A 14937-nucleotide genomic window follows, 5' to 3' on the forward strand; every position below is an offset into this window, starting at 1 on the left:
TATGCCCTGTAGATCCTACAATTGTATTTTATAACACAACATATTTTTTTTGAAATATTCATTTGATCATCATTTGTAATTGTACAGCTAGAATTTTGGATAGTATGAAGATAAATTGGAGTGGGTGTTAGGTGGGCAGACGACCTCGTCCTTCCATATTCAGATTGGATAGTGTCATCAATTTATAGTGGGCTCCGAAGGACTTTCTTCTAATTAAAGTACAGAAGAAGTTTGTCGCTTTCTAACATTTTATTTTAAATGTTTTTCTGTACAAAAAGATATAACGCGTTTGGCGTATAACTTATATAAAATAATTTTCTTTTAACAGTAGAACAAAAACAGCAACAAACTATATATTGGCAGCCTATAAAAAATATGAGGTACGTTAAATAAATGCAATAAATATATACATATTTATTAATGCATGTGTACTACTATACCAATTCATCGAGATCAACGTCTGAGGTATCCATAAAGTTTTGCTTATATGAATCATCTTCGTCGTCAACTTTATCTTTCATTTTATCGGATAGTTTAAAATTAATGTCGTCGTTGTTTTCAGCATTATCTTCTTCATTTTCTTTTTTTTCGTCGCTGTAAAAAATATTGTTAGTACTTATTTTAATAGTTGCCATGTTTGAATTCTGTAAATAGTTCTTACTCTTTCTTTGGATCAACATCCTCCAACTGAAACAGTTCTGTAATTCTTTTTAAGTATTGTTTACTTTTTTCTTTTATTAATGGAACTTCCAAAATTTCTTTCAAATAATCCTCCACTGATGGCAATGGTTTATCTGGATTTAAGGCACGATGCGACAACGCGTGCCACCTATGCTGTATTGCAGGATTTGGTACACAGCCAGGCAAAAAATATTGGCTTCCATCTACTTCGTAACTGTCTCTGTTTAAAAAGTATATATAAATAAACCATTACAAGCCCAGTGAAGTACAAATGTACATACCCCATATCAGATAATGTAAGGGAATCTATTAAATTATCTACCGCTTCGTTCTGATCATCCGTCAATTGTTTAACTACGGACTTAATCGGTCGGGTCTCCATAACTCTGCGGTCTTCCGAATATGTTAATGCTATTTCTACCAAGCACTGCGCGTTAATAAATATAATCAATTTTACGTAATAGTACAAATTTATTAAAATAATTTAATTTAAAAATAAAAGATTTTAAAATACCCAGGGTTCATCCGGAACATCGGTACAGGGAAATAAGGCTACCATTTTAGGTGCCAAGTTATCTCTGTACACTTTTCTTGCGATAGCAACCGCGTTTGTTTTACGCATTGCTTGTACCAAAGAATAAAAGAGTTTTGTTACATCCTAAAAATAGAAATAAATTGAATACTTGTAAAAATAATTTATGATTTTTAAGTAAAAAGAAAATGAGAAACCATACTTTTCCTTTAGTGGAAGGTAAAATAACATGGGTACCCTTACTGTACAAATATTCTAAGTTAATATTATTTCTACTTGTAAAACTATGAATTTTATAACCTTTTGTTCCACTTTTGTAACGCATGGCCTCTTCTTGTTCCTCTATATTTATGAAGACATTTATACGTATAACCACTTCTATATAAGATTAATGATAATGATAAAATGCTACATACTTTCAACTGGAACAAAAATTTCGCCATATTTATATCCTGCTACAATTTCATCCTTTGTATATGTGGTTCTTTGTCTATCCACATATTCTGTTTTGGATACAACTTTTTCATCATTTTTAGCTCTCTTCCATGGTGGAAATTTACTTTCATCCACCTAACAAAAATTATAATTCTTAATAGAAATAATTATACGTGTAAACGTATTTCTGAAAAATTTTCCCTTACTTTGACAAAACTAACAATCGGTATTTTTATATCAATTAATTCTAAATCAAAATAACTCGGACTCGGTTTTTTCGATTCTTCTGTATAAAATCTCAAGGCAGATATAGCCATATCATATGTTAAATGTTGGCCGTTTATCTAAAATATATTTAACAATATTTAGTAAAATGTATTATAACTATTTATACATATAATGTGATATAATGATATGTATATTACCTTTTTATGAAGAAACTTAAGAAGTACTTCGCTAATTTTAAGAGATCTTTCATCTGTTTCCAATAAATCCTCTCCTCTAAAAAGATAAGACAAGATAGAACAAAAGATTAAAAAAGGATAAATTTACATGTAAAATTCATTTGTATTACATTGTAATTAATTCAATTGTAAAAAGTTGTTCTGCTATTTTATTTGCTTGAAACTGTGAAATAATATCTGATTCTTCATTAAAGTCAGACATTAATATTATTTTCTTTTTGGAAACATCATAGCTGAAACAAATTCCAGTTAACATTAATGTCCTAATATTTACTCATAGAGAATACATCCATCAAAGTTTAAAACCTACATATTTGCTTTCATGAATTCCACTGCAGCATAAAGTGCTTCCACCCAATTGGAACAATAATTTGTACATTCCAAATTTTCAAGTTTTTTTATCAAATCCCAATTTGGAACTTGAAAATCTGCAAATTCTTCTACATGTTCTATATCCAAAGAGTTTTTTGTATTGGAAGAACCCATTACTATTACTGCAACCTCGTCCTTTGGTCTCAAAAAAATCTAGAAAACAGTATATAATAAGAATCAGAAGTAATTAATATAACAATTAAATTTGTACCATTTTTTCAATCTTCTTTCTGGCAATACATTTTGCCTTGACCAATAGAGAAGGATCATTTGATTTTTTAATACTTGTCACTCCAATATTTATTAATAACAGTAATGATTCCTGAAAAAATTACATTAACAGTTTATTTGTGCTTCATTATCAAACAAAATATATACTTTGTTTAATATATAAAAAATAATATAACCTTTGCTACTCTTGGAGGCATTCTGAGTAATTATCATTAACGTATAAATATATATGTATATAGATATTTTAATAATGCTTCTATTAAAAAAATAAACCAAGAAAGTTAACAATAATACTAACTGTAAAATAAAAATAAATTAAATATAATAATTTGAATAATACTTGTAAACAGTATCACGCATTAGTCGGGTTACAATTTGAACATTCGTCTCTCTGTAATTTGAAATTATGAAGAGAGGGAACTTATTAAATAAGAGGCGCTAGATGAGCGTGAACATTTTGTAATATTCAATTTCATTAAAAGCGTTAAAAGAACTTTAAATAATAAAAGGTGAAAGAATTAATAGTGTGATATATGGGACAACATATATACAAGGCTTGCAGTTAAGTGTAATCTATTATACTTTAATATAAAGGTTGCTGCACTCATTTAGGTTATTTTTTTTTAGGTAAGACATTGCTTATTTATTGTTTTTTTTCTTCAGTTAAAATAAAGTTTATATATACCTATGTTAATTATTATCCATAGATTGTGTTCAATTAACATACAATGGAATTAGATATGAAAAGTTCATGGATAGAATTGACAGATGAAGATGATGCTCTTCTAAATGAAGCCATTTGTATGAGTTCAAATGAATTGAGTAAAATAGTAAACTCCGATAAGGAGACCAAAAATACTCAGGAGTCTTTAGATATAATAATACCTGAACCTAAAACCTATGTTAATAAAGATGAAAAGGATAAAGAAGATGTTACTTCAAATGTATGTGTAAATAACAGGTCTTACTGTAAAGAAATTGAAACAAAAAGTATAAATGGCATACAGTATGAAGATAATGTAAAGAATAAGTTAGAAGACTTAAATAATCTTCGTAAAAGACCTAGAGAAGGTGCTACAAATTATGAGGATGTAAAAGTTTTTCGTACCAGATACTATAGTGATTCAAGTTCTACCACTAATTCCTCAGATTGTGGTAAAAAACAAGTAGAATATGAAACTGATCCTAAAGTCTTAGCTCGTAGACAGAAAGAAATAGATTATGGGAAAAATACCATTGGATATGATAAATACATTCAGGCTGTGCCTAAGTAAGAATTTCATATATACTAAAATATCACTGGAAATATTGTATTGAAAACGATTATATTTATTTTAGAGAAAAACGTACTAAAGAGCATCCAAAAACACCACCAAAGTACATTAAATATAGTAGAAGAGGATGGGATGGCATGATGAGGTTGTGGAGGAAACAACTTCATCAGTGGGATCCTCCACAAGACAACAGTCCCAATTAGATGAAAGTTGTATGAATGTTATATTACAATGCACATGATGGTATTATGTTTTTTTATATTTATATAAAATTTCATTAGTATAACATAATGAAATGAACTGTAATACAAATTTTGGTACAATCTGATACATGGATAATTATGTGTATTTAAAAGGTTGAATTGCAATATGAGTTAAATGAAAATAAAACAAGTATAATTAATATATAAATACATTTAATCATAAGTACATATAATTGTGTATTATTAGATGTAATGTGTACAATTTAGATACTGAAAAATCAGAAAAACAGTATTATTTCCAAAATCTGTTTTTCTTTTTCTTTGTACTTTACATATTAAATTACATACATTAAATACATTGTTAGTTATTTACAAGAATGTATTATATAGAATGAAGGTCATTTGGCACAAAATTGAGTTTCTAACTGTTTTAAAATCATATCAAGTTTCTGATTTGTTCTTTGCTCCACTTCTTCAATCCTTTTCATTATTCTATTTTCCATATCACCAAATTTCTGATCAATATAAGTTGTAATGTCTGTAATATTTGATATAGTATTTTCAGTGATAGACTGTACTATTTCTTTTTCATTACTTTGTTCAATATTGTTGTTTGTTGATGAATCTGATATACTTTTAGTGGATGACTGAACAGCATTAGTGATATTGTTCCCTTCATTATTTAAGGTAAACTTAGTAAGAAAATTTTTTATTATTTCAGGATTAAATATTTCTGTAGAGAAGCTTTCAGGTTCATTAATAGGTTCTGTTAAGTATAATTTTATCCCATATATCCACAGAACTGAATTTTTGCTTTTTGTTTTTGTGAACTAAAATAGAAACCTTGAATGAATATCATTCTTACCATTTCAAAAATATATTATGTACAGTTAACATACCTTAATACTAGCTTCTGTAGAATAAGGGTTAATTGTTGCTTGTGCAAAATAAATAAAATTTTCTTCAAAGTCATCTATAAGTTCTGCAAATATTGTTTTTTCGTATTCTCCAAATTGTTTGAAAAATTCTAATACATAAGCCTCTGAAACTACAGCAATACGAGATATCCTCTGATTATTAATCAGTTTTATATCTAACATGCATGGTTCGTTATCCGACTGAATTGGTTGTAAAGATATACATGTATTTAAAGAAACTATATCTTCACAGTTGATCCTGTAAAAATGTAGACAATTTTTCACTGACTTAATATCGTTATTTTAATATATATATTTATGTTACATCATTAATATGTAAATGTTTTTATTACTTTATAGGTTCTTCACATAAAGGAGCCACAGTGAAGGCATCATGAAATTGTTTATTATTACTGATATGCCAGTTACACGAAATTTGTAGAAAATCCTTATTTAACAACAAAGAATTGTCATTTTGCCCATTGTTTGTAACTTCCATTGCATATAACAGATTCTTGTAATGAATCAATAAATACTATTTCATTCTTATCATTTTTACAAGGGTTATGTTCAGGTTAGTATACTTCAATGAAGCAAAAAACTTTTAAATCTAACAATTAATAGTCAATCTATAAAAATTGTATATATACAATCAGTAATAATTATTTACATCATTAAATACTAAATATTAACATTCGTTACATACATCTAACACGATGTATTGAAAACTAACCATTTACTACAATGGCGGGAAAAATTTGATTCAAGAATTGAACAAAATAATTTGAATATTGTTATCTATAAACGCATATCAATTGATTAATAGCATTCTTCAGAAAACAAATTTTCTTATTCTACAAAGCAAAAACATATTTAATTGATAATATAGTAAATTGATATCAAAATTTTGAACAAAAATGCTGATACGATTGAGTGATGTGACAGGGGGTGGGGGCTTTCAACTGAAACAGTTGTGCAAATATATTGAGCAGGGACTGCTTGCGAATCGCGTTTCCTGTTTACGTGCTGTTAATTTTTCTAATAGAAAAATGTCGAAATATTCGATTGTTATGGTTCGCCATGGAGAAAGTGAATGGAATAAATTAAACTTATTCTGTGGATGGTATGATGCCAATTTATCTGACAAAGGTAAGTCATTTTCAGAAAGTAAATCTCTAAATTAAAGCTTCAAGGACAAAAGGTCAAACAGTTTGAAATATTATTGTAAATAGTAATGTTTTTCCTTTTGAAAATTGTTTTGTGCACTTAAAATAATAAACATCGTTATGATGATATAATAATTTTTAAAATTATATATTAATTGAACTTGTTTTAACATTGATAGAAAATCCTAAGTGAATATATGATATATAATTTTAAATAATCTAGCAGTAATTGTATATTAATACATATATTTTTAATTGTAGGTAAAGCTGAAGCAGTTTCAGCAGGAAAATCAGTTAAAGAGGCAGGTTATACTTTTGATATAGCTCATACTTCAGTATTAACAAGAGCTCAAGAAACTTTAAAGGCAATTCTGAAAGAAATAGGCCAAGAAAACATTCCTATTTGTAAAACATGGCGTCTGAATGAACGTCATTATGGTGGTTTAACTGGAATGAACAAAGCTGAAACTGCTGCCAAATATGGTGAAGAACAAGTACAAATTTGGAGAAGATCATTCGATGTACCTCCTCCACCCATGGAACCAGACCACAAATATTATGATACAATAGTAAAAGATGCAAGATATGCCAATGAACCAAAACCAGAAGAATTCCCCAAATTTGAATCATTGAAATTGACTATTGAAAGGACATTACCTTACTGGAATAATACTATTATTCCACAATTAAAAGAAGGAAAGAAAATTATCATTGCTGCTCATGGAAACAGTTTACGTGGCATAGTAAAGCATATAGATCGTATGTTTTTATTTCCATACATAAATAACTTTTTTAAAACAGTTATGGTATTCATGATATCTCTTTTTTTTTTCTTTTTAGAACTGAGCAATGATCAAATCATGGGTTTAAATTTACCAACTGGTATTCCATTTGTCTATGAATTAGATGAAAACTTTAAACCTGTTGTGTCTATGAAATTTTTAGGTGATGAAGAAACTGTTAAAGCTGCAATGGCTGCAGTTGCTGCACAAGGAAAAGCTAAGTAATGTTAAAAAGAAAATTTATTATCAAATTTTTAACATTACATATGTATGAAAAATTGATTAGTTTCTTGTTTTATCATTAAAAGTTCAGTTTATTTATAAGAAAAAATTAACTAAAATGTAGTAATTATTCTTCAGTAATGTTTCAAGAAGTTTCAAACTTATATATATATATGTTGTAATTTATTCAAAGATATTTATTCGAGATTATGATAAGAGATATAAAATACAGGAATCCTGAAGCGAATAAAATAAAATTACTCTTCCTTGTGTATTATTAATATATAATTATCATTATTTATTTTGAATTGAAATTTAAAATTTTTAAATCTTTTACGTTTTATAATATAAAACTGAAAATGCGTCCTAACCATAATGAAACGATGAAATACGCCATCTATAATAAATCTTGGATGTCGCTTTCGTTACAAATAAGGAATGTTTGTTCTGGGAAAATTATGTTTTTTAAACAGATAATAATACTGAATCATTATTGATAAAAAGTCTATCCATATCCAGTTTGAAGTTTATATCATAAGAATATCAGTTACTGATTAGTTTCGAACATAAAACACGTAAATGATTATGTTAACCTAAATGTTGCAAGAGTAGTGTTTATTTTATAGCAATACTTCTAATACTTTAGAAGATTTAATAATAACTGAAGCATGAATCGCGTTGATTTGAAAGTAGTTTTACTGGGTAATGCGGCTGTAGGAAAAACAAGCCTCGTGGAACGTTACATAAACGAAAGATTTAATGAAAGTCTATCATATCAAAATGTAAGTATAATTGCTATAATAAAAAGAAATGTTCCGCGCACCAGTTTATTATATATATAGGTAGATTGATATCAAATTTCTAGAGTAACGTGAGAATCCAGACAACAATCTAATACCTTTTTTAAATTTTCCACAAATCAGATGAAGTTAACTTAGGGAATATACTAATTTAGGCCGTCTTGTTTCTCTTAGTCCGCGACATGGAAGGAATATTCTAAAATAGAGTTACTAAGATTTGCACTGAGAATCGTCTAAGAGGTGCATCGCAAAACAAATTAACTCAGTTCCACTTTCCTTAGACTATAGGAGCTGCATTTGCAGCGAAGCAAATGCAAGTCAATGGGAAAAGGCTTATCATGGGAATATGGGATACAGCTGGCAGTGAAAAGTGAGTAATTATCATGATTTTTATATTCCTATTAATGTCAATTTAAGCAATATCAAATAAGCTTAGAAAGATAAAGAATTCTTATTTAAATAATGTATTTTTTGTAGATATAATGCTATGATTAAATTATATTATCGTGGTGCAAAGGCAGCTGTTATATGTTATGATATTACAAAATCAAATACATTTCAAAAGGCAAAATTTTGGGTGAGAGAGCTTAGAGCTATGGAAGAAGGCTGTAAAGTGTACATTTGTGCTACAAAGAAGGATATCTTAGAGCATGGTGCAGTTCCATCTCCTGAGATAGATGTTGTTGAAACATACGCTGCAGGCATTCAATCCAAGTTTTTTATAACATCTAGTAAAACTGGAGAAAATGTTGGTAAGTGGGTGTATACATAATTAAACTTGTACCAGTATTATATTTGGAATATTTATGAATTTATTTTTTTAGCTGAATTGTTTAATGAAATTGCCCAAGACTTTGCATCTGACCCAGATAATTTACAAGAATTAGAAGAAACAATTGAGATAAGTAACAAGTCCAAAGGTACATATTGTTGTCAATCTTTCTAAAGTCAGTATTAAGAATTATCATAATTCTTTCACCTTTAATATATATCACATTACTTTGTGTAAGTAAATATTATGCGTGTAAATCAATGCACGGTATATCGCATCTTGACACATTAATATACATAACTTTAAGGGAATCGTTATTCCCTGCTGAAAGGATTATTTTTAAATACATTCATATTTTACATTCCTTTAATTTGTGCATGTCTCATCCATTTAAAAATTAATAAATATTAGCCTTTAAAAAGTGTAGTACGTATAATATTATTATTAATAATCAAAGTGTAAAATACAATTATTAAATGCTTCGTATGTATCTTGTGCCTTTCTTGAACGTGAGCAGTTTTATTGCAACATAAATAGTGAGATCTGTAATAAAAGATATCATAATGAATAGACTATTGTTTCAGTTGAAAAGTATTGAAAAGCTTATTGTATTAATAACATTAATGATTGATATGCAATGTGTCAAACAAAGTACTGATATTATTACCAAGGATGAAAATAATTACCTCTTGTAGTAAATTACAATTTACTAATGAACTTTGTATAATAATATTATATTAATCCTTTCTTAACACTATAAAGATAAATTTGAAATGCAACTTTCTCTAACTTTCTCGTAAACGCCGAAGAATATGAATCCGCTAAGAGTAAAACCACCCACTCTTGGTGTAAAACCAGCAAAAAGTCTAAAGGTATTTGTCAACAATTACTATTTATGTTTATAAAAATTGGTTACTGTGAAAAATATGATTCGTTTCATACCCTTTAATACCACATTCTCGATAAATCCTTCTTAACATTGTAAATATCTTTACTTCGTCTTTTCCTGCCGATGCGTTCGATAACATTATTCTAGTTTTCGCAACATCCAAAGGCGTTGTCACAATCGCGGATACAGCGACTATAAAAATCAGTGTTAGTGTAAGTAATTATATTAAATCATTTGTAACTTAACTAATAGTTTTTTTACCTGATAACGCTCCACACATGGCACCTTCCATAGGAGTGCATTCTCGTCCTACATGTTTTGTCCAACATAGTTTAAAATATTCCCAAAGTGGTAACTGAATCAGACCAACCGGTAAATCCCGAATTACTGTACTTCCATAGCCACGATACAAAGTTCTTAATGGTAATTTGTGCGGGTCTTCTAAAAGTGCTTGTTTCCTTTGTTTCACTACCTCAACCGGTACTCGGATAACACATGCAATCTGTTAGCAATATCTTAAAATTTTTAAGTGATAAAAAATTCTCCACCATATCTCTAAAAATAAAACTTTTCTTTAATAACATAAAGAGAAGAATGATAGTGAAAAGATTTTTACCGCTTCTCCTATTGCCGCAGCCGACATATGCATAATCGGGTAATATTGTTCGGGTATACGAGGTTGAAAGACTTCTTTTATCCCGTTGTATGTTATAAAAAACAAGGCAGCTGTAAATAATACATTTATTAGATAATGTTAATTTTTTTAAAAAAGAAGTATATTTAAAATTCACCGGAGGGAGCTGATCCTATCAGTACTGGGGCTAAACCTTGATATAGCCGTTTGAAACCACCGGATTGCACAAAACCATGCTGACTTTGTAATCGTGTTTTAAGAGTATCCAAAGGGAAAGATATGAGATCGCAAACAATTCCCGCGACGGAACCTGACTGTCATGGATTTAAAATTATTTTTTTATATATATAAAAATAGCATTCAAAGCTAATTATACATAAATTTTATTACTTACGACAAGCGACGTAATGATAATATTTTTCGCGCTTTCGCTCCGTTTAGAATTATTTGTTTCATTTAACATTTTTAATTAATACTGTGCTTCTTTACCGGATTAACATTGTTACAATTTGAAACACCTACAATAAATTAAATATATTATTTAATTAATAAATTGGAATGTTATTTTTAATCAAATTGTACATGCATACTTTGACAGATCGATGAAAATTCTTATCAGAGACAGAATTTATTTTAGAATTTGAATATTTTTGTACGAGTTAATGAAATAGTAACGAAAAATAAAAGGACACGTGTTCCTATTATGTAATGACATCACTTCACAAGAAAATCATTGTTTACTTTCTTTATAATTCCTAAATCTACTGTGGTTGTCTGCTACCGAAACCTAACCTAATCTTGTATATTTCGGACTTCTATTGTCATTTAAGGTTAGGAGAAGCTTTTGTTTTGAAAATAGTTTTCCACTAGTAAAAATAGATGAAAATCCATGACAGAAAATTACTAGATATGATATATATAGAGGGAATTGACGCAATTACGTCATGAAATCTCTGTTTCATGTAGTACAGAAGAATTCGTGGCTTTTTGCAATTGATATGTTTCGACAAGTTACGGACGTGAACGAAATTTCCAAAAAATGATTCATTCAATGTTTTAGGTACCGTTTAAGTGTATACATAACCTCGAATTTCATTGACATCTCTTTGGGCGGGAATCTCGAAAGATTTATGCTTTCGTTTAATTATCTAGAAAAATGTCACAGAATATTTTGAAAAGCAGCTTGGAAAATGCTTCCTTCAATATTGTATTTCAGGTATTTCATTAACGTAACAACTGTTTAAATTAACGCATCTTGTGGTAAAACATTTCAGTTTAAACATACTAAGAGACTTGTATTTGAAAATACAAATTAACTTATTTCTTTAAAATGTCAACATCTGTGAGGAGTTCAAACACATGACAAAGCTTTCAATTTCAATAACTTTTCTTTCAGATAATATGTAGAGCTGTTACTTTTGTTTTAAATGCTTTTGTTGTACGACATGTGGGTCAAGCAGTTTTAGGAGTTATAAATGTGAGACTGTTACTGTTGGAATCAATGATTTTGTTTCTATCTAGAGAACCATTCATGAAAGCATGTTTAACTAATACAGCAGAACATAATTGGGCTCAAGTTGTAAATTTATTATGGGTGACGTAAGTTTCTAAAATTAATTCATTACAAAATATATAAATATCTGCCATGTGTATTAATTTGAAATGTTTTTCAGGGTTCCTATTTGTGTTGCAATGTCTATGATGTTTGGATATATTTGGCTTTATCTTTTATCAACATCTGAAGCATTACCATCGTATTATACATTTGCTGTTTGGGCAGTTGCTTTATCTTGTATTATTGAACTATCATCTTTGATTGTTCAATTAGTTGCTAGTGCATTCTTATTTGTTAGATTGAAAGTAAGACTCTGATTGAAAAGTATTTAAACCAAGTTGAAAACATTCTCCTGACTGTTTCACTTTTTAGATTATACTTGACACCATTATGATTGCTATCCGCACATTGACATTTGTTCCACTGGTACTTTATAACCCAGAGAATGCATTACTTGCATTTGGTGTAGCTCAATTAGTTGCAGCAATATTTTGTACTACTAGTCACTATATGTACTTTCATTATTATATTAGAAAACTGAACAGTTGTAAATTAAAAAGGAGAATGTCATTGAAAGACTATGGCGACGAATATGTTGTGAAAGAATTTCCATTTGAAACAGTAATGGACTTCCTGCCAGGACAAATGGCAAATAAAGTATGTATAAAGATGCGTGTGTTATATATTGAAATATACATATAATTATGTTTTTAGGAATCCTATCTAGATAAAAAATTAACTATCCTTACATGGAGTTTCTTTAGACAAGGAATTCTAAAGCAAATATTAACTGAAGGAGAAAGGCTAATTATGACAGTAATGCCAGTATTAACATTTACTGAACAGGTGTTTAATTAATAACAAATATTTCATTCGGTATAAATTATATTTTTAATAAATCATGTTTTTATGTTTCTAAAGGGAACATATGAAATTGTGAATAATTTAGGTTCTCTAGCAGCAAGATTTATTTTCCGTCCAATAGAAGAAAGTGGGTACTTCTATTTTACCCAGATGATTAAACGAGATAAACCAATTAATGATCAAAATCCTGTAAGTGGTATATTAACAAATATTTTATGTATTAATTAACTACTAAAATTAACGAGAAATATATGTTTCAGATGAAAATTCAGGAAAGTGTAAATGTACTTACACATTTGTGTTCAGCTGTTATGTCCATTGGTTTAGTTGTTTTAGTATTTGGACAATCGTATTCAAGTACTCTGTTATGGTTATACGGTGGTGCAAAATTAACTTCGCATCTACCGGTACTTCTAATGCGAGCGCACTGCTTAGCTATTCTACTTTTGGGAATAAACGGAGTAACAGAATGTTATACCAATGCAACAGCTGATAGCGCAACTATAAACAAAAGCAATTTAATTATGATTTATCAATCGATTGCCTTTTTGGGCGCATCATATTTGTTCGCCATTTGGTTCGGGCCAGTTGGTTTTATTCTTGGAAATTGTGTAAACATGAGCTTGAGAATTTTACATTCTACTAGTTTTATCAATAAGAGATATAAAGATTCGATATACCACCCATTACGAGGATTAGTACCAAAGCCTATGTTTTCTGCTTCCCTTCTTATAGCAGCTCTAGTCACCAATATATCTCATGTAAACAAATATCTTTTCTATTTTTTAAATATATTATTAGAAAGTATGTTATAGCTTTACATATTTTATGTTTCAGAGTTACTTTTTCCCAGATGAAAAAATATTACACTTAGTTATTGGAGTAATAATGTTTATGATGGTGTTTATATCTTGGATATATGAACATCATGATCTAATCAGACTTGGTACAAATAAGTGGTATGAAAGGAGGAACAGAAATAAAAAGAGTGACTGACCTTAACTCTACTTATAATTGTTTATTTATATTTACATACAAATTATTTACAAAGGTGCTGCAATGCAGAATTCCTATAAATTATATCATATTTAATAATTATGTATTTTCTATACTGTTATAATTCAAATCAAGTACAAGTTTTCTCAATTTAATGTTATGTTAAAATTATTCAAAGTTTATATATATATATATAATTAACAAAATAACAGAAACTTAATTGAATTTAATTTAAATATAATCAATATTATTAATTTGAGCAACAGAAACTGTTTTATATAGAAACATCCTTGTAAATAGCACCTACTACTGGACCTTGACGTTGGATAAGGCATTTCCTATAAAATGATTAATACTACTTTTTGGTATTTATATTTTAATACAATCATTCGTTTGAAACTATGTTCAAATTCAATTAGTTAATAAACATCTTGGTTTATTAATAATAATTTCATATATTAGCAAGTACATAATATCAAATATAAAAATTACCTGCTCTCATTTTGAAGAGATATAATTGGAGCTGGTGATTTAGGTTCTAATTTTGCAACTTGATCTGCGATAGCTGCAATTATGCCTGCACTATCAGTGGATGCATTTCCCTTAGCTAAAAGTATTTTTTTATTATTTTATCATATTAATACTGTAAAATATGAAATCTAATTAAGAAAAGAATACCTCCTAAGCATAATCCTGCATGATCAGCCAAGATGCAACCAATAATACCTTCTGTACTATTTCTATTCAAAAAATATGAAATTTAAATAATATAAATAAGAATCGTTTGGTTGGTTGATTTTACAAGGTTAAATGCATATCCATTTTTTATTTTTTCATCATCAATATGCAAAATAAGTTAAACAGTAATTAAATATTCGCATTGTAAGTAATATAAACATTGATTTTTATACATACTCCTTTTATAAGAATAATTTTTCATATACTTAACTTACATATCATCTAATGTTTTTTCTAGATTTCTCTCCATCTTAGTGACAATGCACTTTTTAAAAACTGGATATTTAATGAAAATAATTTAATCCGACGTGATCTGACGTATCTGTCACCACATTAACACAACTTTGTTATATGTATATTCACAAGAAATGCATATAGTTTAGTCGCAACAGGTTTAATCGAATTCATTC

At 28.5% G+C, this 14937-nt stretch overlaps 8 protein-coding genes across 13 annotated transcripts; 4 read left to right on the forward strand and 4 right to left on the reverse strand.

Moving 5' to 3' along the window:
• Positions 1 to 209: 209 nt before the first annotated feature.
• On the reverse strand, positions 210 to 3520 carry LOC117610480 (X-ray repair cross-complementing protein 5). Of its 3 annotated transcripts, XM_034337946.2 has the most exons (15): positions 3401 to 3489; positions 3056 to 3106; positions 2892 to 2971; positions 2696 to 2806; positions 2423 to 2637; positions 2223 to 2345; positions 2074 to 2149; positions 1855 to 1992; positions 1630 to 1783; positions 1416 to 1555; positions 1196 to 1339; positions 963 to 1108; positions 662 to 901; positions 441 to 594; positions 210 to 364 (listed from the first exon to the last, which is right to left on the reverse strand). In XM_034337946.2, exons 3-15 carry the CDS (start codon positions 2910 to 2912, stop codon positions 350 to 352), a joined length of 1677 nt encoding a protein of 558 aa, XP_034193837.2. In that variant the 5' UTR covers positions 2913 to 2971; positions 3056 to 3106; positions 3401 to 3489; the 3' UTR covers positions 210 to 349. The 3 variants fall into 3 exon arrangements, with proteins under 3 accessions (XP_034193837.2, XP_076547064.1, XP_034193838.2); XM_076690949.1 differs by lacking the exon at positions 3401 to 3489 and having other exon boundaries at positions 3056 to 3190; XM_034337947.2 differs by lacking the exons at positions 2892 to 2971; positions 3056 to 3106 and having other exon boundaries at positions 211 to 364; positions 3401 to 3520.
• Positions 3444 to 5608, forward strand: Slbp (Stem-loop binding protein). The gene is made up of 4 exons (XM_076690955.1): positions 3444 to 3985; positions 4054 to 4232; positions 4833 to 4879; positions 5470 to 5608. Exons 1-2 carry the CDS (start codon positions 3444 to 3446, stop codon positions 4190 to 4192), a joined length of 681 nt encoding a protein of 226 aa, XP_076547070.1. The 3' UTR covers positions 4193 to 4232; positions 4833 to 4879; positions 5470 to 5608.
• LOC117610483 (uncharacterized) lies at positions 4443 to 5608 on the reverse strand. Of its 2 annotated transcripts, XM_034337953.2 has the most exons (4): positions 5463 to 5608; positions 5092 to 5368; positions 4827 to 5022; positions 4443 to 4730 (listed from the first exon to the last, which is right to left on the reverse strand). In XM_034337953.2, exons 1-4 carry the CDS (start codon positions 5606 to 5608, stop codon positions 4591 to 4593), a joined length of 759 nt encoding a protein of 252 aa, XP_034193844.1. In that variant the 3' UTR covers positions 4443 to 4590. The 2 variants fall into 2 exon arrangements, with proteins under 2 accessions (XP_034193844.1, XP_034193843.1); XM_034337952.2 differs by having other exon boundaries at positions 4454 to 5022.
• A 457-nt stretch (positions 5609 to 6065) lies between these two features.
• Positions 6066 to 7544, forward strand: Pglym78 (phosphoglyceromutase 78). Its single transcript, XM_034337956.2, has 3 exons — positions 6066 to 6258; positions 6537 to 7034; positions 7116 to 7544. Exons 1-3 carry the CDS (start codon positions 6159 to 6161, stop codon positions 7280 to 7282), a joined length of 765 nt encoding a protein of 254 aa, XP_034193847.1. The 5' UTR covers positions 6066 to 6158; the 3' UTR covers positions 7283 to 7544.
• Positions 7545 to 7601: 57 nt separating this feature from the next.
• LOC117610487 (ras-related protein Rab-24) lies at positions 7602 to 9042 on the forward strand. Its single transcript, XM_034337959.2, has 4 exons — positions 7602 to 8061; positions 8361 to 8449; positions 8557 to 8831; positions 8904 to 9042. The coding sequence occupies exons 1-4, from the start codon at positions 7948 to 7950 to the stop codon at positions 9023 to 9025; spliced, it is 600 nt and encodes a 199-aa protein (XP_034193850.1). The 5' UTR covers positions 7602 to 7947; the 3' UTR covers positions 9026 to 9042.
• A 216-nt stretch (positions 9043 to 9258) lies between these two features.
• LOC117610484 (mitochondrial S-adenosylmethionine carrier protein) lies at positions 9259 to 10892 on the reverse strand. Of its 2 annotated transcripts, none has more exons than XM_076690953.1 (6): positions 10769 to 10892; positions 10532 to 10688; positions 10357 to 10466; positions 10002 to 10242; positions 9794 to 9932; positions 9259 to 9394 (listed from the first exon to the last, which is right to left on the reverse strand). In XM_076690953.1, exons 1-6 carry the CDS (start codon positions 10835 to 10837, stop codon positions 9259 to 9261), a joined length of 852 nt encoding a protein of 283 aa, XP_076547068.1. In that variant the 5' UTR covers positions 10838 to 10892. The 2 variants fall into 2 exon arrangements, with proteins under 2 accessions (XP_076547068.1, XP_076547069.1); XM_076690954.1 differs by lacking the exon at positions 9259 to 9394 and adding an exon at positions 9580 to 9717.
• Positions 10893 to 11448: 556 nt separating this feature from the next.
• On the forward strand, positions 11449 to 13843 carry LOC117610481 (man(5)GlcNAc(2)-PP-dolichol translocation protein RFT1). 2 transcript variants are annotated; one of them, XM_034337948.2, is made up of 8 exons: positions 11449 to 11590; positions 11771 to 11973; positions 12048 to 12234; positions 12302 to 12586; positions 12644 to 12775; positions 12851 to 12982; positions 13054 to 13554; positions 13631 to 13843. In XM_034337948.2, exons 1-8 carry the CDS (start codon positions 11531 to 11533, stop codon positions 13787 to 13789), a joined length of 1659 nt encoding a protein of 552 aa, XP_034193839.1. In that variant the 5' UTR covers positions 11449 to 11530; the 3' UTR covers positions 13790 to 13843. The 2 variants fall into 2 exon arrangements, with proteins under 2 accessions (XP_034193839.1, XP_076547065.1); XM_076690950.1 differs by lacking the exon at positions 12644 to 12775.
• A 144-nt stretch (positions 13844 to 13987) lies between these two features.
• On the reverse strand, positions 13988 to 14917 carry Lamtor5 (Late endosomal/lysosomal adaptor, MAPK and MTOR activator 5). Its single transcript, XM_034337964.2, has 4 exons — positions 14743 to 14917; positions 14468 to 14529; positions 14282 to 14396; positions 13988 to 14127 (listed from the first exon to the last, which is right to left on the reverse strand). Exons 1-4 carry the CDS (start codon positions 14775 to 14777, stop codon positions 14064 to 14066), a joined length of 276 nt encoding a protein of 91 aa, XP_034193855.1. The 5' UTR covers positions 14778 to 14917; the 3' UTR covers positions 13988 to 14063.
• Positions 14918 to 14937: the final 20 nt, after the last annotated feature.

This window comes from Osmia lignaria, chromosome 11, assembly GCF_051020975.1.
Source record: "Osmia lignaria lignaria isolate PbOS001 chromosome 11, iyOsmLign1, whole genome shotgun sequence".
Taxonomy (NCBI): Eukaryota; Metazoa; Arthropoda; class Insecta; order Hymenoptera; family Megachilidae; genus Osmia; species Osmia lignaria.